Raw genomic sequence first — 25,448 nt, 5'->3', positions numbered from 1 at the left:
TCAAATTAAGACTTCATAGAAGACAGTTATAATGTTTTAAAACATAAATCACTGTCCTTTTGATCTCATAGCCTATTTTGCTGTGATGATATATGCAAATGTAAAAAAATATATATAAAAAATATATAAAATTTTGATATAAAAATGTATAAAAATGCAACTTAAATTTTTTTTAATGTTTTATTTATTATTGAGAGAGACGGAGAGAAAGCAGGGGAGGGGAAGAGACAGGGAGAACAGAATCTGAAGCAGGCTTCAGGCTCTGAGCTGTCAGCACAGAGCCCAGTGCGGGGCTGGAACTCACAAACTGTGAGATCATGACCTGAGCCAAAGTCAGATGCTTAACTGACTGAGCCACCCAGGCACCCCCAAAAAGTGCAACTTCTTAAGGCAGTTTTTAATAATATGATTAGTATTTAAGCAAAAAAAAATAAATAAATACAATTATGCAACATATCGGCTATTTAAAATTGTCTGTATTCTCTGAATGCATCAGAAAATAACATACCTTATTAGTTAATAGAATTATCTCTCGCTTATTGCAATGAAAATATCAGCATATAGACTCCAACTTCAAGAAAAACACAGGTATTTAGAAGCACTGTAGTCAAATTGAAAAGATAGACTCTAGCCTGGAGCCATGGAAATGTGTGATGAATCCAATAGGTTTGGATTTAGAGCCTTGAGCTGGAAGAGTCTAATATGGTGTTGAAGAGAGCAAACCAGAATCACACTGGCTGGGTTCAAGTCCTGACTCTGCGGGTATACTGATTACTGAAGCTTGAGACTATTTATTTATTTTTTTTTTAATTTTTTAAACACTATTATTTATTTTTGTGAGATAGAGCGTGAGCAGAGGAAGAGCAGAGAGAGAGGGAGACACAGAATCTGAAGCCGGCTCCAGGCTCTGAGCTGTCAGCACAGAGCCCAACGAGGGGCTCAAACCCACAGACCATGAGATCATGACCTGAGCCAAAATCGGACGCTCAACCAACTGAGCCACCCACCCAGGCGTCCCCAAAGCTTGAGCATACTTTTACACATTCATTTGTCTCACCGGTAACTGAAGATGCTAGTAATACTTACTTCAACACAACCTTTTGCTAATTGAATCAGAATACATTTGTAAATTGGTCAGCATTCAATTTAAGTTCAATGTGTGTTCTACTCCATTCATTCCCAGTGGGGGATGATACCTCCCCCAAGGGGACAAAAATTGGTGCATGGAATGTAAAAAAAAATCTTACACTTTTTATATATAAAGCATATACATATACACAGTATATTTGTGGTGTGAAAATGCCATGGGGGAGGGAAGGGCCTTTAGGGAAAAGGTGTTTACAAAAGGCTCCTTAGGAAGGATAGAATGTAACAAACGTGAGAAGCATTGGCTAGTCCTTATATTTTACAGAAGCTCACATGCTAAGAAATTTACCCGATTCACATTGTAGTAGATTCTCAGTGTAATGTTTTTTAAAAAATAATCATATTTGCCAATTGTTTTTTTTTAAATGGTACCCCATAAATTATTTAGAGTACTGATTCCCCAACCTGCTAATTAAAAAGATTTTTGAAGATATAAATTTTTACTGTACTCTCTGCTACCCCTTTACCAATTTTGACCCAGTGTTTCTGAGTTGGGACTGTGTTAGGCTCTATTGGGTTAGGCAGGTTGAAAGCTACTAATTTACAATGTTGGCCTTGACCTAATGAAGAGCTAGCTATGTAGTATAGGACTTGCGATGCTTGAATAGGCCTGGGAGGAAGGAGCTTTCATCCAGCTTTGCAATGCAGAGGTTTGGTTTGAAAGTTTTGTTTTGCTTCAAAAATGTATAATGCAGTTCCTCACACAAAAGAATGAACTGTTCTGCCTTTTAAAAATTATTATGCGGTGTCTCATTCGTATCACTACTTAGGGACCTGGTGAATCCCACGAGCCTTCCTTTGAAGTTGAATTAACTTGTTCAGTCTAAAATGATTTGCAAATATAAAGTAGCATATGCTAACAAGGATATCAGGTACAGTGAGGCCTTCAGTATCCCTTCCTTTAAAAACAGGACAGTGTGCATATTTATTTTAGAGACAAAGAGTTCTTCTCCTGGCCCTCTAAAATAAATACCGCATATTTTCCCTTCTTTTTCTTTTCTTTTCTTTTCTTTTCTTTTCTTTTCTTTTCTTTTCTCTCTCTTTTTGTTTTAAGAGCTTTAAGAGCTCTTGGAGCTTTGGAGTTTGTGATATTGGTTTTAGAGATTTGTGTTGCCTCAGAGAATATGGATTTCCCCTTCTGGTTACCATTATTATAAGTTTCCATTCAGTTACATCCAGGTTGAAATACCCACCTTCTAAACCCACACAGACAAAGGTCCACCTTGCTTGCTTCTGGGGAACTAATATGGCATCTTGTGACAGTTCTGAAGTCTGGGAGACCCAGCTCTGTTTTCTGCTGTCTCCTTCTCACCCTCCTTACCAGATCTTCCTGCTCCCTTTTCTTCCTCTGAGACTTCTGTATCTCAACTATATATTTTTTTCTTTTATTTCTCAAAACATCCTCTTCTGACCAGGTTTTTGCCCAGTGGACTTAGGGCACCCTGCTGTCACCTCTGCCCTTTCTCAGTTGCTGGGTTGGATATGGTGATAAAGAGAGAGGACTGTGCTAGGGATACTGTGTGTACCCAGTGGAAGGTGAGCTGGGCCCACATTTGCTACTCTTCACTGGTTTCACTCTTCAGCTACCTTAATGGTTTCTTTGGGCATCGTTTCTCTTTAAGAAATCTTGTGAACTCATTGTAATTCCTTAGGGGTGGCCCTAAACCTAAGTTTTAGGATGAAAATAGTCATAGTCTAATTTCATCCCCTCCCTCAAATCTTTACCTTTCAGAATCACATGAGAAATACCTACCTAACTCCTCATCTTCCTTTAACAACACTTTCTTGAGGTTTGGTCTTTACTACTGATATTTTTAAATTACGTTGTTTTTTTTTTTCTGTTTTATCTCACTTCAGAAATTTTGGGAAGTAGACAGAATATTCATCTGTTTATTTTCCTGATCAATTACTACTGTTTACAGCAGGGGTTTTTCTATCATAATTTTTATTACAAATACAAAATCATAGTATAGTGTAGTATTAGAGGATAGGGGCTTTTAAGAACCCTGGACCTGTGTTGGTCACTTATTAGCTTTGTCATTTTGGACAAATAATTTATCCTCAGCTATGTCATCTACAGAATGGAAATGATAATGATACTTACTTCCAATGATCGTGATGAATGAATGAGAATTTGCATGTAAGTCCGTTGCACAGCGCCTACAACCAAGTAGGTTACTAGTGTGTATTAGGCTATTATTACTAACCTTAATCAGTAAAATAGGCATTTATGGTCATTCCTGGGAACACTTTTCTTATTCAGCTCTTCCCATTGGTTCTATGGGAAGATGAACTCCAGGTTTCAAATCTGTGAGTATGAGGAGAACTTTTGCATGAAAACCCTTTTAAAAGCTGTACTTTCCCCATGTTGCATACTTATGCCACTGACATCCTGCGAAATTCTTCCTCTTACCTGCCTCTCTGCCTTTTCACTTTTTCTCCTTGCCTGACCACTTCCCCACCTTTCATTGATCTCCTTTCTATCCTCTCTCATCAATAATGGTATTTTTAACTTCGTACGCTGTGAAAGATGCCATTTAGGTCAGCTTTTGCTCCTTCCACTCTTTCTATACCTTACTTTTAGGTGCAAGCTAAAAGGCTGAAAAACAATTAGAAAGAAATTCTCAGAAGAGGAATAGAAGAGAATATATGATAATAGAAATATATGAGTATCAGGCCAAAGGCTGCTATATTATGTAATTATTTGATATTGATTCTGATTACTTTCCGAAATTGTACAGCTACCTCATTTATTTTGCCTTCATTTGTATTCTGAATCTTGTTTTCCATCTTCACCTATAGTGTTTTTACTCTGTAGCATTAAGGAAATCACTAGGCATTTTCTGAGTGGCTTTATGAAATGAATGAAATTTGGAAAACTCTCTGATATGTGGTCACATTTCATGTAATTATTTCTAATTGCTGGAATTATTTTTAGATATTAAATTCACAGTACATACACATGCATCTTCCTGCCAAATTGTATTGCACAGAAGTTTGCCAAGAGAGTCACAATATGGCTAAAATTAAGCTTTATTAGGTATAATAGGATGAGATGTGATTTAATTCTTTAAGCTGCCTATAAGTGCTAGAAGACAGATTGCTTTTATTCCATCCACTAAGTTAAAAGAATGATCCATTATTTTGCAAATCCCAGTGGCAAAAGGCAATTGAAATAATACATGAAGCTTCTTGAAGGAAAATAGCTTTCTGGTTAAAATTGTAATATTATTTATCTTTCCCCTTCAACCATTTGACTCTTTCAGTCTGTAGAAGAGGCCTATTTATTTTAGCAGTAAGGTGGATTGAATTTCTGCCAAGTCAGTATACTCCCTAAATGAATATGTCAGAGGCAATATTGTTTCTCAAAAATCATTTAGAAAGCAGCATTTTTACATAAGTAGGCTCTTTCATTAGTTTTGAATTAAATCTTAGCAATTGCTGTTTCTATTATGGTTGTTCTTGGAGAGCCCATGGAATGAGGGGATTCTGAGCTTTAAGTGAAAATTCCCTTTGGGGTTTACAGTTCCTGCATTTGATTTGGAAAATTGAAATGAATATGACTTTTTTGTCTAGCTTCTTCCTGAAGGCTTATGTCATTCTAGAAATCAAGTATCTTACGTAAAATCAACTGTAGATGGAATAAATTGTTTGCAGGAGGACTTTGCTATCCCTAAGATAAAAAGCAGCAAAACAGTCCAGGTTTCAAGAGTTCCCAGGAAGTAGCAAGCATCACCTCTAGTTTCTTTTCATCTCCACCTCCTTGAAAATAGTAGGAAAAAAAATCAGTATCTTGTGACTAATTCCTTGACCATCTTTAAGACACTTCTTTCTGTGAAGAAGGAAAGGTGAGCTCCATTATGCCATGGCAGAATTACCTCAAACACCTTCTGAATTTTCAAAGACTGACTTTATTTTTCATCCAGTAATAGATATATTAAAAAAAAACAAGAAAATGCCACTGGATCCTGTGATAGCTCTTTTTACTTTAAGCAAATATAACTCATTTTTGCAAATTAAAGGGTACTAGGTTATTAGTTATAATTAATTAAATATTATTTTGCAATTTCAGTTCAGTCTCTTCTTGAGGAATTAAGAGGTGTTGATATTTAGATCTTACAAAATGGTCATCAATAGGGGTGGGGGATAATATACTCGTATTGAATCTTTGCCAACTTATTTCTGTGCTAATTCAAATTAGTTCAGATTAGAGCTTGATTTAGTTTCAAAAAATAAAATGTGAAGGTACCCATTTTTCTTTACAATGGCAGTCATATGCTAATGTCACAACAGGCATTTTTCTTCTTAATTACAAATCGTTTTGATTGAATTTGTATGCTCATCTGAAATCACCTTGTCATTAAGAAAATCATGAACTTTGTACATTTCCAGAATTAAGAACAGTTTTGTGTGTGTTTATTTTTAAAAATTAAACATATCAGCTACCCAGCTTATTTTCCCTCTTATTAATTACCATTCTGTTCACGGAACAATTCATTATTTAAGACAACTTTGCAATCATTAGTAGCAGACTTTCAAATTTCTCGTAAGTCAGGTCAATTTAGTAATTTCTTATTGCAAAGGAAAAATGCCAGGTTAGGCACCAAAATATTCAAAGTATTAATGACTGTTGCATATGTACAATCACTTATAATATTGTAATAGCACTTGGAAAGCTACCACTATGTAGCAATCTCAATTTCTGAGTTGAAAATTATTTTGGCTCTTTAATACTTTGTGACCATGAGAAGTCTTTATAGGGACTAACTTTGCTGCCTACAAAACCTAAATAGACTGTAAAACCTTGGGTAATTGCTTATCTAGTCAGGCAGTTGGTCAACACAGGAATGAATGGCAGAAGGCATCAAGGTGACATGGTCTAAAAGGCATCTGGTATAAGAGAGACAAGTACAGACCTGCACTGATTAGAGCAGGGATTCATTGCATCTGAGAAGACAGAATTGGTAAAGAGAAGTAAAGTTGTTTCAGTCAGTAAATCCAGAGAAAGGATTTCACATGGGTGGAAAGACCGCAATTCTTGCTACAGACATCATGGCTGGAGTTTGGCCAAGTAAAGTGCACAAACCATCCAAATTCAGGTGGCCCATCTCACTTCCACATCCTACCCACCTCCCAAGATTATTTTATTACAATGTGAATAGCCACAAATAAAAGAAGTAAACAATATTTTGAAGTTGACCAAAGTTTGGTCTCACTACCTCTTGCTTGGTGGGGGAGGAATGGACAAGGATTTGGAGGAGTTTAAAAATAGTGATGAAGTAAAAAAAAAATAGTCATGAAGTAGGAGAAGGTTTTGGATTTTATTTAAAAGGTTATAGTGAGCCTGCAGACTTCATGGAAATCTTGGATCTGTTGTGTCACTGACTGCCTCCATTGTAGTCACTGTGATTCATAAACAAAATATCCTTAGTACAAGCAACCTTGTGTGTCCTGTCTGATGGCTCCATTCCATGGAAGGAAATCCAACAGGGACAGGTAGAGGTGAGTCAACCACCTGAGACAAGGCTCAAGTTCTGCTCTGCCTGAATTTGCTAACTACCTAATGTCTTTGGTAAAGACTACTTAATGTCTCAGTTTTTTGGTAAAATTGATGAATTAAACTAAATTAGCTCTAAAGCTTTCTTCTAGGTCTAAATAGTCAATAGGTATAGAAATATTCTCTGTTTGCTGTTCTTAGGGAGAAAACTACCTAAGTGGTCTGAAACTGGTAAGTGCTTTGTGAATTGCTTATGATTTATTTCCAGAACAAATGTTGTCCAGAGGGTCTGAGATACAGATAGGTTGGCCCAAGTACATTGACTCAATGCTCAGATGAAGCATCTTAGACATGTTGCCTGGGACTGGGATAATTTATCTGTATGGATTAAGATCTACTGTCTGTCAAAACAGTAGGTGCTAAAAAGGCACGAGTGTTCTGACAAATGGCCTCATTTCCACCCCTGGGCCTCATAATTTTGTCACTTAATAGTCTCCAGGGAACCCCACTCCCTCCAGCTCCTCTCTTGCATACTATGTCCCTCCCTGCTTCCAAATCTTAGGCATACCCTTATCGCTAATATCCAGCAGTCAACTGATTGACAGTTAAGAATTTATCAAAGGGGACCTGGGGTGACTTAACCCCATACCTCCCAAACATTCTTAAAGCTCTCCAAAAACATGTCAGATAAACATAATGATCTATAAAAACAATGTCTTTGACATAGGACAAATTCCCAGTCTCTTTCCAGTTGTACTGCCAATATGAAAGCTTACTTATTACACAGACATTCAGGAGCTTCTAATGATATTAATGAAGGTCTCCTCTGGGCATAGGTGCTGCAGTGGTAGATTGATTAGTTTCAACTGCAGGGCTCAACCTCAAAAAAGTTGTAGCAGCACATGTCTCCTGGGTCTTGGAGCTGAGAAGTTGGGGTATCTTCTAAGCATTGATCACCAGACACCTAAAGTCTGTCTGGTGTTGTAGTAAGACAAAGGAAAAGAGAAGTAGCAGTAATAGCTTTCTAGTCTTGTTGTTGGGTCTCATGGATTCATGTATGATTAGTATTAACTCACACAGAAATATGAGTTCCATGGGGACAGAGACCTTGTCTGTTTTACTCACTATTCTGGTTTCAGCACCTAATACAGTGTTGACACATCGTAGGTACTTATCAGTGTACGTTGAATATCCTATGATGAGGCCACATAGTGCAGTGATTAAGAGCACAGACTCTGGAGCCAGGCTGACTGAGATCCCCATCTCAGCTCTGCAACTGACTGATTAAGATTGTGGGCAAGTGAGTAAACATTTCTGTGTTGCAGATTCTCCATTTAAAAAAAATAATGTTTATTTATTTTTGAGAGAGAGACAGAGTGTGAGTCGGGGAGAGGCAGAGAGGGAGACACAAAATCCAAAGCAGGCTCCAGGCTCTGAGCTGTCAGCACAGAGCCCAAAGTGAGGCTCAAATCCATGAACCATGAGATCATGACCTGAGCCAAAGTTGGATGCTTAACCGACTGAGTCACCCAGGTGCCCCTAGATTCTCCATTTTTAAACTTGAAATAGTAATAATATATATCTCAAAGTTATGCATGTTAAATGAATTGATGTTTGTAACCAGTGCCTGGCATGCACTGTAAATGTGTGTTAAATAACTAGATTAATTAGTTTACAGCCCCACTTCCTTTACCATCACTACTTAGGTTTTTTTGGGGGGGAGAGTAACATTTGAGTTTGTGAGAACATGTGATAACAAGCACAGGCCCAGACCCAAAGGCATTTCTGTCTTAAGACCTCTGGGTGTACAGCTTTCCATTCCTGCAACACTCTGAAGCATCACTTTCCATCAATTTCGCTAATGTGCTACTTGACTTACCCTTCTTGATTGAGAGCTCCTTGAAAGCAGATACCATCCAAGAGGGTATTATTTAAAGTGGGTACTGATGGTTTTAGAATGAATGCATGATGTAGTCAGTGAATGGCAATCTTGTGTGTTTTCTCTTGCTCACCCCTGGGAAAGGAATCACAGACCCCTTACCCAACTTAAAGGGGTGGTGGTGGTGGTGGTGGTGGTGGTGGTGGTGGTTGGCCTTCTTTTCTCTCTCTTTCTCTCTCTCTCTCTCTTTTTCATTTTATTGAAATATATTGAGATTCTTCTTTATCCACAATCCACCAGTGTCATAGGTACGTTCTATTCCTGGACACTCTAACCTTCCATCTCACTGTCATTCTGGCCAACCCAATCTCTGTTTGATCACCACCTCTGCTCAGCCTTCCCAGTAACATAGCGATTAACCCCAGTTTTGTTCTCTCTTCCTATCCTCACCTCCTCCACATGGCTTGTGATCTTTGACATTTACATTGGCCATGTTGCTTTGCCCTTGTCTTTTATTTTAAGTCAGGTCACATCCTTTTGGTAAAATATACAAGACTTAGTCAGAAACAAAGCATTCTTATTTTTGTTCACGAACTTGTTTTTCCTGTTCACCTTCATAAGCACCTGAAGCTGCCCCACTGTTCGTTGGAAACACATCTTTCCCCATGGGAACTTCTAGAAAACACACAACTTCTAGAAAACACTATTTTAAATTTTGCTGTTGTTTTCATTTATGTTCAAGTTTCTGCTGGTCCAAGATGTGATTTCTTGCTGTCTTTACCACATTGAATTCACATCCATGTAAAGAGTGAAGAAGCAAAGTAGATAGTGTGATTTACTACCCAGTCCTGTCACACCCGTCTTTGTCTTTGAAGCACTTTTAATCTGCTTAACCGGAGGACATGACATATGGGAAATATTTAGACAGTAGTACAAGTCATTTCATAAGATAAAACTGTCCGAACTTAAACCATTTGTTCACAAACTCTGAATTGCTCCAAAACCACCTTAGTGTGAGATCACTCTGTCCAAGCCTCGTTATGCATTTGGCTATTCTTTTATTGTGTCATTTGTTTTCTAACTACTATCAGGAGCTCATCTTTTTCATTTTCTGTGTATTTTCATGGTGCCCAGAATGGATCTGCATGGAAAAGTCACTTGGTGAATGCCACTCATGGCCAGATGGTCACTGCACCCTGAAGTGACCCAGTTCTGGGCACACTCTGGGTGCAGGTGCACAAAGAAGGGCTGGAAGCCTCCTAGTTTGGCATCTACCCATGGCTTCTCAGACATTCTTTGTGCTTCTGGGTAGCCTCACTAATGAAACTGACTTTGAGGGGCTAATTCTGTAGCCACAGATCCTGATTTTTCTTCTTTTCGAAGAACCATTTTTCTGCTATGTCTTTGAGAGCTCCACCCCTCAGGGGAGTAGATTAGTTATGCTAAACACGCCACCTCAGAGGTTTGATTTTGACTTTTTGGCAGAAACTCAGTCATTTCTATAGTGAAGATAGACTCATCTTGAAACTTCACAAAGCCATTTAATTTGTTTAAATCATAACTCTAGATAATTTGTATCTATATTTCCAGTCCTCTCTTGAATTCCCAGGGAATACTCTGTGAAGCAGGAAACTCAGTGAATTCCCTTTGTGCTATATATATCTTTTTACCTTTTTTCACCCAAAATGCTAATGGCATAGAGCTAAGCAACAAGTATGGGAGAGTGTTTATGTTTTGTTTCTATATACTATTGAACCATGTGGGCAAGGTAGGCACACAAATAAAGACATTAGTAATTCTAGAATGTGGGTGCCTGGGTGGCTCAGATAGGTGCCTGACTCTTGATATCAGCTCAGGTCATGACTTCGTGGTTTGTGAGTTCAAGCCCATCATCAGACTGCACTGACCATGCAGAGTCTGCTTGGGATTCTCTCTCTCCTTCTTTCTCTGCCCCTCCCCTGCCCTCTCTCTCTCTCTCTCTCTCTCTCTCTCTCAAAGTAAATAGATGAACTTAAGATAATAATAATAATTTTAGAATGTGACACAGATCATTATATTTTTTCTGTTTTTTTAGTCTCTAGACCTGTGAAAAAGACATTGTGTCTGGGACCTGCCCCTCCAGCCTCTCAGCTCTGCAATATCCCCTGCTCTACCAACTGTATAGTATCTTCCTGGTCTGCCTGGGGCCTGTGCATCCATGAAAACTGCCACGATCCTCAGGGGAGAAAAGGTGAGTGTCTCGTTTGTGTGTGCTTCATTTACTTCCTTTGTACACACAATTCATTTACTTCCAATGTACACACAATTATTCTGGTAGCTAAGTAGCCGATTAAGCCTGCTTAAGACAATATTTGTTTGTAAAATGCAGATAACTAGCTCAAGCCTGACAGCATTCAGTTATTAGGGAGGCCGTTGGGGAGATTTCTATGGAGCAAGAATCTGACCTTTATTGACCTTCCGGTTAGGCTCCTAGCTGTGAAATGACTATCACTCAAATAGGATCTAACAATGTTTTGTATGTGTAATGGTTATACTGAAGAAATTAGACATGATTTCTGTAACCACATCAGGAAACAACTGTTGTGCATATCTATTTATTTTCAGATTTCCACATGCTGACTTTGATGTTCTATTTCAGATTTTCACGAGGGGCATTTATGCATGTTGTTTACTTTTTGATGTCCTTGGGCTTAAAGTGAAAGCTTCAAACTTTATGGGTGTATTTAATTTTGTAGGTCTCTGTAGTCTTGTTTCCTTTACTTTGCTGTTATATACACATCTTCATCTTCCAAAGTTCATTTTTAGTGATGCCTTGACTTTTCTTTCATTAACCCTTCAGTTTGTATTGATATTATAGCCCCTAAATAACAATAAAAAGGAAATACTTCTTTTTCTGAGAAAAAAAAAAATGAGCTCCCAAAATTTAAGTTGTGTTTGCTAAGCACTAATCCTAGCTGTCATATAAAGAAAGAATACATGGCCAAGTGCTTGATGCTATAAACTTGGTACTCTCAGCTTAATTCTGTGTCCATTTGAAAACCCACATTTCAGAGGGCACCTGGGTGCCTCAGTTGGTTGAGCATCTGACTTTGGCTCAGGTCATGATCTGACGTGAGTTAACGTCAGTTAACTCATTAACCGTGAGTTTGAGCCCTGCATCAGGCTCGCTGCTGTCAGCACAGAGCCCCCTTCAGATCCTCTCTTCCCCTCTTTCTGCCCCTCCTCTGATCATGCTCTCTCTCTCAAAAATAAATAAACATAAAAAAAAGAAAACCCACACTTCATCAATTCCCAGATTTCTCACATGCATCCACGTGCGTGTCCAAGTTCACACACCTGTGCCTCTGGGCTTTTCTCTCTCTCTCTCTCTTTTTCAATGTTTGTTTATTTATTTATTCTTTCCACACTTCAGGTTTCTAGATCTAATTATGTCACAAAATTGGTGTGTACATTTTATGTGGAGGAATTTTTTCCCTCCAAAACATGGTAATAAAACAGTATAGTGCATTATAAAGGATGGGATCTTATTTTTATGATCAATTAATTTTGTCTAGCTTCATTGAAATACAATTGACATATAATATTGTGTAATTTTAAGGTATGCAACATACTGATTTGATATAAATGTATATAGCAAAATGATTGCCACAATAAGGTTAGTTAGTACATCCATCACCTCACATAGTTACCTTTATCCTGTGGGAAGAACTTTAAAGATCTACTATCTGTACTGCCATGTTCATTGCAGTGTTATCCACAATAGTAAAGTAAAAGTAAAGACCAAGCGACCACTAATGCATAAATGGATAAAGGAAATGTGATACACACACACACACACACACACACACACACACACACACATATATGAGCGAGTATATAGGAATATTATTTAGCCATAAAAAGAAGGAAATCCTGCCATTGTGACAACATGGAAGAAAGTTTAGGACATTATACAAAGTGTTATAAGTCATACGGAAAAAAGACAAATCTTGTGTGATCTCACTTATAAGTAGATTCTTAAAAAACCCTGAAATTATAGTAACAGGGAGTAAAATGGTGGTTTCCAGGGTCTGGCTGGTGGAGAAGATGGGGAGATGTTGATCAAAGGGTCCAAACTTCGAATTATAAGGTTAGTAAGTTCTGAGGATCCAACGTACAGCATTATGAGCATAATCAAAAATATTGTATTCAGTTTAAAGTTGCTAAGAGAGTAAATCTTTAAAATTCTTACCATGAAAAAGAAAAAAAATTAATTTTGATTTTAGATAGTAGATAAAGTAGAAAAACATGTCTTCCTTAATGCTTCTGGGAAGAGTCGTGAATCTCATTGGCTGCTTTGTGTCATATGCTAACCCTGACCCAGTCATTCTAATTGGCCAAGTCCCAGGCATGTGACCACCACTGGAGGAAAAAGGCTCACCAAGCCTCACAGACTGAGAGTATGGGAAGGGTGGCTCCCTCAAAGAAATATGAGGTGCTGATGCTACAAGAAGGTAGAAATAATGCTGAGGTTAAACTAAATAGATATTTATTAAGTGCTTTGTCCCCTTTGTTCTGAGCCAGAGAATTTCTACAGTGATTCAGAGAATGCTCTCTTCCTCATTCTGTATTGCAATTTTTGTTACGCAAGCCAAATTTTCACAAGACCCTTTATGAAAGTGCTCTTTCAACTTTTCTTTCAATCTTCCTTTTCCACATAACCCTGACTGGTCAAGGAACTCAGCTGGGAGACTCACAACATTTGGACTGTTCCACGTGTCCCTTTGGCTCAAGATGATTTAATGCCAAAGCTTTTCTTCATTAGTCCCTATTCCTCTCTTGTATGAGTCAGCTCTTGCAACAGCACCCTGGTCCTTAATTCATTAGACATCACCTGTTGCAAGTTAAATTGTGCCCTTCATAAAACAAACAAACAAACAAACAAACACCTTCATTCCTAACACCTTGTATATGTGAATGTGACCTTATTTGGAAATAAGGTCTAATGGCTTATGTCTTTATACCATGAGGGAAATTTTGACACAGTGATACACAGGGGAAAATTTCATGTGAAGGCAGACATTAGAGTGATGCCTCTATAAGCCAAGGAATGCCAAGGATTGCCATCAACTACCAGAAGCTACGGAGAGGTATGGGAACAGTATTTCCCTAGAACATTCAGAGGGAGCATGGCTCTACTCACACTTTGATTTGGGGCTTCTAGCCTCCAGGAATGTGAGACAAAAAATTCTGTTGTTTTACATCACCCAGTGTGGTGCTTTGTCATGACAGCCCTAGGTTACTCTTATACTGCCCAACTTTGCATCAGCGTTTGAGCTCAGCAAGGATAGAATACTTCATAATATTTCAAAACTAAAGTATAGAGAAGTTAACCAATTTGTCCTATCCCACAGTGACTTAATAATGTCCAAGCTAGCACTGAGAACCTGGGTTCCTGTCTCCCTAGTCCAGTGTTCCTTCAAACCTTGGGCTTCCTTAGTGCTTCCCTCTGTGGCCTAAGGAAGTTTGGATCAAGGCACAAGTCCAACACTGAGCTTAGCAGAGAAGCTCTCTGCCTACATGCACCACATTGGCCAGTGGGACCCATTAGTCTTGAGAGCCAATCATTGAGCCAGTATAGAAGATAAGGCATAGGGTGTGGGATTAGCTCTAGTGTATCACCTTTGAAGGGAGAGGGAAAGTAGACTGCAGCTCTGTGATAAAGGAAAGGTGTGCCAAGAACAGCTTGGGAGCAGCAGGTAACTGGAATGTGTATTTTTTTACTCAAACAATAAACTTGTCAAGAGAGGCTCAGCCTTTGGAGCTGAAGGAAAGGGTGGAGGCAGTACAACATCTCACCTGAAGGTAGTAGTGTCACTGCAGCCACTTGCAGAGTGTAGGGTCATGTTGGGATTGATGAGAACCAGTCTGTTTTATAGGGCACCTACTTAGGCTAAATGACCTGCCCTAGACACTAAATAATCACAGACAGGGGAGCATGTACACAGCAATGATTGTTATTCACGTCTGGGACGTTTGCTATTTTATAAATGCTTCCTAGAGCAGAGACAATTTTGATTTTTAAGGTCTTGTTAAAATCTGCCAGGACCACCTGCCTCTAATCCCTCCTGGAAAAAATAAAGAATGGAGTTTTCCCTCTAGCAAAATGATTCTGTGCCTACAAAGGGACCGAGCATGTTATGATGATCTTTTTGTTAATTCTGCTGACTTGTGAACCTGAGGTCTTGGATCTTCTCGATCTCAGTCTGTCCCACGGTCCTACCATGGGGTCTCTTGGAGACGCTGACTGGCACAAACTAAATGTAGTTCAGAATTCCACGCAGGCTGGAATACACAAGCTAATGCATTAAACATCACAAAATTCTGGGGTGTAAACTGGACTGTTTAGCTTCACATTTGAATTCCCTACCCTAAAGAAATGCAGTGAACCTAGTAGCAGAAGTCTAGGATATACATACATTCTTAGATATTTTATATTCTTATATATATGGAAGGTGGAAGATTTGAGTGAAATATCAAACAACAGCAAGAAAATGAATGTGTAAAGTTGGAGATAATTACTTTTTTCTCTTTGCTAGTCTTTTCCCCAGTCACTGTGTTATTGCTTTGGTATGTTAACTTTTGTTCGCATTTTAAAAAAGAAAGTAGGAAAGAATGGGAAAGCAGTTAACGTATTACCTAATAGAAGAAATTAGTTACTCTAGAAATGATCTTAACATGGCTGTTATTCTAAGGCAGGCACCCTTCAGTCAGGAATCCTGTAAGGTTTGTGGCTGTCAGCCATCTGAAATACATTAGAAAATCAGCCTCGTACCCAGCCTTCACACTTTCCACCAGGTCTGTGATAGGCAGACGAGGGGAACAGTACTCAGCAGGTTGGTACTTGTCAAGTGAAGCTAGGACACCTTTCAGAGGAATTTAAATTGGATCAGGTTTTAACATTCATTGCTTTATCTTTGATATACTCCCAGGGAGTTATAATTAGAGGCATATGAAAGAGAAATAACCTGAAAAAAATTGCTGATGGGTGAACTCTACACATAGGTATACCTTTAAAAAATTCTTTTTGATACAGTGACATACACTTATATAACATCCTTGTCCCTTTCAGACATATTCCAGAAAGACAGATACCCTTGACCACAGAAGTTGTTTTTTTCTTTAATTTTTATATTTTGAGAGAGAGAGAGAGAGAGAGAGAGAGAAAGAGAATGAGTGGGGGAGGGGCAGAGAGAGAGGGAGACACAGAATCCAAAGCAGGCTCCAGGCTCTGAGCTGTCAGCACAGAGCCCGATAAGGGGCTCGAACTCACAGACTGTGAGATCATGACCTGAGCTAAAGTCAGACATCTAACTAACTGAACCACCCAGGCTCCCTGTACAGAAGTTTTAAAAAACAGTTTGATGGAGGCTTCCCAATACAGAGTCATATTAGGTAACTGCTTATGTGATAGGACTTCAGGGATTCCTTCACCAGCCACCCCCCCCCCCCATATGGTATTACCCTCAGTCATACACATAAAGTTCTAAAATCCCCATAGGAAAAGACATTTTGAAACTGAGAAGCCATGACTGTCTTTACAAAGACAGTCTTTTCTGCTCTGAAACAAATCAATTTAGATAACACAGCAAAAGCAGGAGAATACTGTATGTTTTAGATCTTTGTATAACAACGTGGGAAAATTTACATTTTCCATCCTTGCCTGCTAGATAGATCCACTCTTAATGAGAAGTCTATAAAATCATTTTGCTTTGTTACAGAAAATATGTATGCTAATAGTTTTTTTTTTTTCTTTTCCCTTTTTCCCCATATCTATGTGTGTTAGGAGAGGGGGCTGTGCCTACTTCTCCTTTTAAGTGTTGAGAGCTCTTATGCTCATGATCACCCTATCATTACTTTTTCATATTTTCTGAATTCAGAGAAGGGTGGAAAGTAATACTGATAGACTAAAATGCTACTCTTGCAGGAATGGTGGTTGATTTCTAAAGAGTTGGAATCAAGGATTCAGTGTGCTCAGGTTCTTTGGATCAAGGTTGTTACCCCATGTAAAAGGTTCCCAGAGAGGAGGAGCAAATGGGATGCTTGAGATAGAATAAGTTTCTGTCATCCTTGGCCAACCAGCAGGCTACTGCTTCAGGCCTGTCCCAGTGGAGTCAGTGGGGAGACACGGTGTTGACCATGGACAGCTCCACTTTTGGATCACTAACCCATGAGGATGTAAAATCCTCAGACCTGAATTTACCTCCTGTCTCCTTTCATTTTTCCATGGCTTCATTTAAAAAACTTTGACCCATATTATGCCATCTGCGCTTCTTCCCTTTTCTCTTCCCAACCCACAATTCACTCTTTTCTAATTCAGTAGAATATATACTATGCCAGTAGACTATATACTAAACTTTGGGTTCATAAAAGAAAAAAAAAAAAAACCTTGCAAATACCAGTTTCATTAAAGGTGAATTGACTCTGTGGTCAGGAAGTGATTATTAAAACTCCTTGCTACTTAGTACCTAAAATATCACTATCCAATCTGTATACCTCCATTTTAAGGAAATGACCCATAGGCCCTGCAGATTCATTATATGAGGTGGGGCTAGAACGCATCATACACAAGAGCTGATTTAAATTCTTTCTTATGAAGAGGTAATGACTCAAAATTCCTTGGCTGAATTTCATATATATCCATGTAATCAATAATGTGCTTTGGGAGCAGTGATAAAGTATCATTAATCTTAGTTTTCATATGCATAAAATGAGAATAGTAACTTATAAAATAGTTTCAAAGATTTATTAATTTGGGGTAATATAAGTAAAGTGGCTGGCACCATCTTGGGATAGGGTAGATGTTTAATTAATGCACGTACCTTTTCCCCTTGTTGGACTATATGCTCTGTGAAGAATAGATTTATGTTTTCTGTTCCTTCTGTGGCTTCCCACGGTACATTACAGTGATCTACATATGGCAGTTAATGTTTACTGAATGATGCTATCTGATTAATATGGAATTCAGCAAATGAAGGTAAGTGGTTGGCTGGCCCCAGCCACTGTGGAGTTAGCAGTTGTGTATCTTTCAGAACAGAAGCACCCAGGGGAAGCATGATGTCTATTGCAGACATGAACACCAATGTGTGATTCAAGTTAAGCACTAACAGGAGACTGCAAGGTTTTTGTTCTAATGCTGAGCTTCTGCTATGATTTGATTCTAGTTAGAGTCAGGACAAGGGCAATACAAATGAAAGACTAGAAGAATTTATTGACTGAGGAGATGTAATCTATAGATTTATGGTGAGATGGATGCAACTTGATTTGTAGAAGAAAATTTTACATACCCCTTAATGGCACTAAGCTCTAGGTTAAAGGATATCCAGAATCCTCAGGAAAGACTGCTAAGTTTCTGACACAGTAGTGAAACCTTGTAAATCATGGAGACCTATGCTATGTCCTGCTCAAAGATACCGACTAAATAAGAGCAAACATAAGAGGATAAGTAAGCAGTATATGAACATTATTTGTAATAGTAGGGGTCATTTGGGGTTCCTGAGTAGTTCAGTCAGTTAAGCATCTGACTCTTGATTTTGACTCAGGTCATGATCTCACGGTTTGTGAGTTCGAGCCCTGCACCAGGCTCTGTGCTGGCGGTGCAGAGCCTGCATGGGATTCTCTCTCTTTCCTTCCCTCTACCCCTCCCCTGCTTGCTTTCTCTCACTCTCTCTCTATCTCCCTAAAAATAAATACATAAATAAACTTTTTTTGAAAATTAAAAAAAAAGGATTTGAGTTCATCCATGTTGTGTGGCATTGAGAGCTTGGAGTTCATTATCGTTGGATGAGCATCAGGTGTAGTTGAGAACCTTGTATGTTTCCTATGTCTCTTCTGAAGGTGGCCCAGGAAGGGACCTAAACCCTTCTGCATATTTTATGTTGACTAATTAATGACATAGACTTGTAGGTACGAAGTATGGCAGAAGCCATCTTTTGTTTTAATTGTCCCTGACCTTAATATTTTCAATGCCATGATCATGAATGTGGTCTCTGATTGGCTGAATGATGCCTTCTCCTATGTGGCTGATCATCAAAGTAAGAATCAAAGACTCTCTTTTAAAAAGAGCTCTTTCCTCTCTCTCTCAAAATAAACACATAGACTTAAAGTTGAACCTGTGTGGCTGATTTGGTTAAGTCTGACTCTTAGTTTTGGCCCAACTCATGATCTCACAGTTCATGGGATCGAGCTCTACATTGGGCTCTGCACTGACAGCACTAAGCCTGCTGGGATTCTCTCTCTCTATCTCTCTCTGGCCCTCCCCAGCTTGCATGTTCTCTCTCTCTCTCTCTCTCTCTCTCTCTCTAAATAAATAAATAAATAAATAAATAAATAAACTTAAAAAAATAAATAAAAAGACTTCATAGGTTAACCCTAGACCAAGAAAACCCAAAAAGAGCATTTGAGGTGGTTTATCTAAAATACTTTCCCAGCCCTGTAATATTCTAAGGAAGCGTGGCTCCCTTTTATGGCCTAAAACCATGTGTCCATTAGTTCACACCTCCTTGGTTGTGCAATTTTACAGGAGTGAATCTTTTGCCCACTACACCTTGAGCTTTGTAACCTTTCATTTCATTACTATTGGTGGGAAAATAGGCATGGCTTTGGAAAATATGGGAGAGAGATATACCTGGCTTTGTGACCTCTCATGGTCCCTAATTTGTTCTTCTCCTTGACTCTTGTGGGAATAGTAGTAGGGTATCTAACTCTCAGGCTGGGCATTCAGTGTTCTCAAGCTCTCTATTTTCCTATCAAAGTCTGTCTGTCTGCTGTTTCTCTCTTTTAACTCACCCGAAGGAATAAGTGAATAATTCCTTAAAATGTTATCTCCCAATAAGACTGGTTTCATTAAAAAGAAGGAATTAAAAGAATTAAATTGGTTAACAGAATTTAATGTGTTAGAGAATGGAAGTTAAAATATGAGGTCCATGGAAAGCAGGCATAGCCTTTAGAAGCGACATGGTAGGGCACCTTAGTGTCTCAGTTGGTTGAGCATCCAACTTCGGCTCAGGTCATGATCTCACTGTTCATGAGTTCAAACCCTGCATTGGGCTCTGTGCTGACAGCTCAGAGCCTGGATCCTGCTTTGGATTTTCTGTCTCCCTCTGTCTCTGCCCCTCCCCCACTTGCATTTTCTCTCTCTCCCCCAAAAATAAATAAAAATATTTTTAAAAAATTAAGAAAAAATTTCAGAAGTGACATGTAATAAAGGCCAGAGATTAAAAACTCATAGACTAAAGAGTTGTATCTAGTTCTCAGTCACTTTTTTTTCTTTAATTTTAGGGCACTTTGTTTTTTAAAAATGATAAATTAGTTAAAAATGGAGAGATTTCATATAAAAACAAAACACAACTTGGATTTCTGTCTCCTTAGATAAATTCCACATTCCCTCATGGCAGCAGCCAATGGAAACAGGATTATGGCCACCTGTTACAGAGCAAGCATACATCTTCCATTTCACCACACAACTCAGGACTCCTTACAGTTGTACAATTGACTCATTTCCCTCAGTTTGTATCTGTTTGACTCTTGCAACACTGAGTTTATGACTCTGTAAGCTTATAGAGTCGAAGGCCCATATATATCCTTATTACAGGTGATGTTGGGCTGTAGTCCCACAATACATTTTTTTTTAACTGAATAATAGTCCAGGGACCCATGTCTAGCCAAGGTGAGGAATGCAGTCCAAAGAGATGCTGTGTTTACAGGGAAGGCTGACCTGGAATGTAATGTCAAGGAAGGGATACAGGGAAATCTCCGGGCATAAAGCTGTGAATTTCTTAGTTACCAGGGATATGTCAAAATGTAGATGTATTTCAACTTAATGTGGAATAAGCAAAATGTCAAAAACAACAGAAAAAATAAAATGTAGATTTATCTATGTTAGGCTATTTCTGTGAGTCTTCATTTATTTCTATTGGTGTACTGATGCCATTGGACCAGTGCTACTTGCTACTCCATTTGATTGTGTGTTTGTGTATGGCCTCTCCAAGATTGTTAAGTCTTGGAAGACACAGTCTCTGCTCTAGTTCTTTTCCATTTTCCCTTTCTTTTTGTATCCCCCTACCCCATTTCCCATAAAAGAAAACACCTTGAACTCATACACCTTTTAGGACTATAGAGATTAAAATAAAAGTTTTATCTCTTTTCTAGTTGCTGCTGGTGTTTTGTTTTGTTTTGTTTTGTTTGTTTTGGTGGATAAAGTTGAATCCTGTGAAACTTTTTTTCCTTTTCTTCTCAGGATTTAGAATGAGGCAGCGCCATGTCCTCATGGAATCCACAGGGCCTGCGGGCCACTGCCCTCATTTGGTGGAGTCTGTTCCTTGTGAGGATCCAATGTGTTACCGATGGCTGATGTCTGAAGGCGTCTGTATCCCCGATCATGGAAAATGTGGCCGAGGACATCGCATCCTGAAGGCTGTGTGCCAGAATGACCGAGGTATGAGGCAAAGACATATGTGTTGTTAAGTGAGAGCTGCCCTATTACTATTACACGTCACTGCTCTCAAACAGGTCGTTTTCCCAAGGGAGGGAAACAGCTTTCCTATCCTTGAATACTTATGTTGAGGCCACGTGCTAAATTGCTGCAAAGTAAGCAGTCTTGAGTTAATGTGAGGCCACATAGTCCAAAAGAAAAGTATATGATTATGCCTCAGTGCAACACAGTGAAGCTAGAGATTTTTGTGCAGTTCTTAATTTATCAAGACAAATAGAATACAGAATTCCTCTGGGTAGTTTTCAACTTATCAATACCAAACAAGTTTTATTTGCCTTTTTTGAGGTCAATATGTAACATGTTTTATATATTATTAACAAATACTACCTTGTAAAGATTCCAGGGCTACAATTCTCTCCAAGTTAAGGGAAAAAAAATACTAAGCTATATCTTTTCATTTATGGAACATTCAACTACACTCAGTTCTAGACATAATACTGATATTTCTAAAGAACCGTTTTAAAATCTAAATTGTCAAGATTTGCAAAACTGTAAACAGTGGTGTCTTTGCTTCATTGTCAAGCTTGTAGTACAATGGTTGTTTGAAATGAAGGGTGATTTAGAAAACATGTAAGTCACATGGAAATGAGGAAAGTGACATTTGTAAACCTTTATCCTACAGTTAAAAAAAATCAGTCTTTTGGAAGAATATTGGTATGTTTATTAATCCCATTTATAATGCTCTTGATGGGTGGAGGGAAACGTTTTGACTTATGGAGTGAAGTAATCCATAGAATAGAAGGAAATTACAAAGTGGATTCAGAGTGGCTATTCGCATACACACAGGGTTGACATTCAGCAATGGTTTCCTTGTTTCCCTCCTTCTTGTCTCCCCCTGCAGCCCTCTTTCTCTCTTTCCCTCTCTTCCTGCCCTTACCTCTCTCACTTTCTTCTTTCTTTCCTTCTCTAATCTTCCTTTCCTCCTGCTTTTGATCTGTTTTCTTTCTTTCTTTTTTTTTTTCTTTCTTTCTTTCTTTCTTTCTTTCCTTCTTTCTTTCCCACCACCATAATTAGCAGATAGACATTTTGTCAGGCAGTGTAATCAGTTATCTCATGAAAGGTATTTGTTTAATTAGAGGTCAACAACAGGCTGTATTAGCTAAGTTGTTAAAACTAATAGTGGCTTCTAACATTACCAAATAATTTTTGAATTGTGGTGATATATGTACAACTTATTAACAGAGGCAAATAAGATCACTGTGGTATTGCTTTTCTTTGATTTCAGGAAGAGTAGTATAGAGGTTTAAACCTGGAGTCTAAATCAGCCAGGTTGGACTTTCAAGTCTGCTACTCCCCTGCTAGATGAACTCAGGAAAATTAATTAACTTGTGGAGGCATCCTTTCCTTCAGATTTAAAATAGGGGTAATAAAATCTACCTCTCACTGATTGTGAGAGTTAAACTGGTTATATAAAAGTGATTAGTGAAGTGTCTGGCACATAGCCACTCAAAATAAGCTATAAGATTATTTTTCTTATAATACACATTTATTACTGTTCTCTGCCCTGGGGGAATTGTGCAAAGAGCATTCTTATATAATATGAAAATAATGATGAGTATTAGAATAACCATATCACTTCTTCCTCCCAACCTCCAGCTGTGGAATCAAAAAGATGCTTTGTGTGGTTGAGTCCCAAAGACAAATTACTGTCAGGCTTTGTCATCTCACAGCAGGTATTAGAGGCTTGTCATGATGTATTATGTCTATAGGGCTGGGGAGTTTTTCACAATTTCACAATCTGTGTCTTCTGTAGTATTGCAGAGTGTGATATGATTGTGATTTATAATTAGAAATACATATTCTTCCCATTTCCGGTGCAGAGCTGCTAAAACTCTTGGAACTTCCTGAGCAAAAAGAGCAATGGGAGCATCTTTTGTTACATTTGGTCTTTTGTCCTCAATTCCTGAAGTTGCTTCTGTAAAGGTGAAATGGGCATGTTATTACTCAAAAACAAAAACAAAAAAAAGAGAAAGAAATGAGTGTGTTGTTATTCATAACAAGCACCATTCTCCCACATTTGGGTTTATGGTAATGAGGTGATTTGTGGAAAGCACCTAAGGATGAGAGCTGGTTGCCAGAGGAGCCAACCAAATAGAGGGTTGGAACTTTCAGTCTCACCCCCTGATTGCCAGGGAGGGGAGAGAGGGGAGGTTGAATCAAACACCAATGGCCAATGATTTAATGACTTGTGCATATGTAAAGAAACCTCCATAAAAAATAAAAAAAATAATAATAATAAAAAGAATTGGGGGTCTGGAGAGCTTCCAGGTTGGTGAACACTGTGGAGATTTTTGGAAAGTGGCAATGGAAATTCCACGCCCTTTCCCCATATCTCACCCTATTCATCTCTTCCACCTGGCTGTTCCTGAATTACATCTTTCACAGTCAACCAGGCATGTAGTAAGGGTCATGTAGTAAGTAAAACAGGTTTCCTGAGTTCTGTGAGCCACTCTGGCAAATTAATCAAAGCCAAAGAGGGGGTTGTGGGAAACTCAAATTTGTAGCTGGTTGTTTAGAAGCATAGCTCACCTGGGCTTACAGTTGACCTCTGAAGAGGAGGGTGGTCTTGTGGGACCAAGACTTTTCCCTGTGGAATCTGATGCTATTTCTGGGTGATGTCAGAACTGAGTTGAATATTAGGACGTCCAGTTGGTGTTGGAGAATTCCGTGGTGTGGTGTGGGGAAATTGTCCCACCTCCCCCAACACACACATACTGTCCCACTGAAAATGGATGCAGAATCCTTTCTACAGAGATATCCATTTTACCATTGTATAGCATTTCTAGAGTTTTATTGCTTATCTCTATGAAATGGCTAATTTTCAACATTGACCTAACTCTTGATTTCTATGGGGAAAAGTAGAAATTACTACTGGTTTATATCAATTCCATGAAGTCTTTATGGTGTTTACATACTTGGATGGCTCCTTAATCATTTGTGGGGTATCAGCCATAGTCATGGTTACAAGAACATTCTAGCCTGGTAGCTGAAGTAGTCTTTTGTCCAGTGAGAAATTGAAAATGTGGTCTGGTTGCACATTTTGCAATTCAGCTTCTTTGATATTCTGGTTAATTTATGATAGAAGTTGAACAGAAAAGTGCTTCTCTTTAACTCTCTGCATATTATCATGGTCTTTCCGTATCTGCAGGAACTGCCAGAACTGTTGACACTCATTTAAATGCTTGGAGAAGGGAAAAAAACGGTTGAGATATATTTAATAAGTCAGCTGTGATTTTTTTTCTAGTAACATTTGGTAGTTTTCTTTTCATCTTTCTGAATTTATTATTGTTTTATATGCCCTTTATTTCACAATTTATTTAGAGTTAACTGGGTAAGACCAAAATAAGTATCTTCATTTTGGTAAACAAACAAAGAAATAAACAAAACAAAACAAATTCATATTAGATCTAATCAGACTTAAGTCCTGCTATAATTTGTAAGGGTAACTTTTTCATATATGTGTATATATATATATATATATACACACACATATGTATATATGTGTATGGTATGTGCACATATGTATATGATATATACATACACACACGTGTGTGTGTGTATGTGTGTGTGTGTGTGTGTGTGTGTGTGTATAACATTGAAACCCCTTGCAAAATATCTATATCCCATTCAGATTGTGGAACCAAGAGATTTCCACATAGCCATGATCAGGATTCTGTAGGCCTCTTCAAAGTGTCTTCTTGGGTATTTGTGCCACTAGAAAGAATATTTGTCTTTCCCAGAAGTGTGTTTAAATAATTAGTTTAGGGGCACCTGAGTGGCTCAGTCAGTTGAATGTCCCAACTCTTGATTTTCATTTAGGTCATGATCCCAGGGTCGTGGGATTGAGCCCTGTGTTGGGCTCCTCACTGAGTGTGGAGCCCATTTAAGATTCTCTCTCCCTCTGCCCCTCTCCACCTCTCATGCTCTCTCTCTGTCTCTTTCTCAAATTAAAAAAGAAAAATTAGTTTGGAGCCTTTGAAAATCTATAATCTCTGTCACATTGAAGCCAGTAAGTAACAATTTGAGATAACCAAAATTTGTGGGCTAGTTTAAGAATGTAATCGACTTTAGACTATCAAAGATCCAAGTAGTCATTTATGAATTTCTACAGTCTGTGTAGAGGTATGTTTTGACTCATGCTCTACTTTGATTTATTAGTGAGTGTCCCGTCTTACTGAAGTTACTATTTCTCATCCAGCCTGTGATTGTAGCAAACAATGGGTTAGTAATACTTATTTTTAGGAAGAAAATTGTATAAAAGATTGCACGAATGAGTATTCTGATTTGTATCTGATTTCTAATACTTTGGTCGATGAACTTTGATTTCTTTCCTCTGCACAACATCTTATCACTAATCTGGGTCAATAGAAGTCTACTGAGTATAGAATATACAT

The 25,448-nt window shown here is 38.4% G+C and overlaps 1 protein-coding gene across 1 annotated transcript in view; it reads left to right on the top strand.

Moving 5' to 3' along the window:
- The window catches only part of THSD7B (thrombospondin type 1 domain containing 7B), an 860,293-nt gene that overhangs the window by 374,068 nt on the left and 460,777 nt on the right, over nucleotides 1–25,448 (top strand). Inside the window, exons 6-7 of the mRNA XM_060626021.3 lie at nucleotides 10,597–10,752; nucleotides 20,800–20,997. Of these exons, the coding sequence (XP_060482004.3) occupies nucleotides 10,597–10,752; nucleotides 20,800–20,997 (354 nt within the window). The remainder of the gene's footprint in view (nucleotides 1–10,596; nucleotides 10,753–20,799; nucleotides 20,998–25,448) is intronic.

The sequence above is a fragment of the Panthera onca genome, chromosome C1 (assembly GCF_046562875.1).
Source record: "Panthera onca isolate mPanOnc1 chromosome C1, mPanOnc1 haplotype 2, whole genome shotgun sequence".
Taxonomy (NCBI): domain Eukaryota; kingdom Metazoa; phylum Chordata; class Mammalia; order Carnivora; family Felidae; genus Panthera; species Panthera onca.
This window is presented reverse-complemented; position numbering and strand designations above follow the sequence as displayed.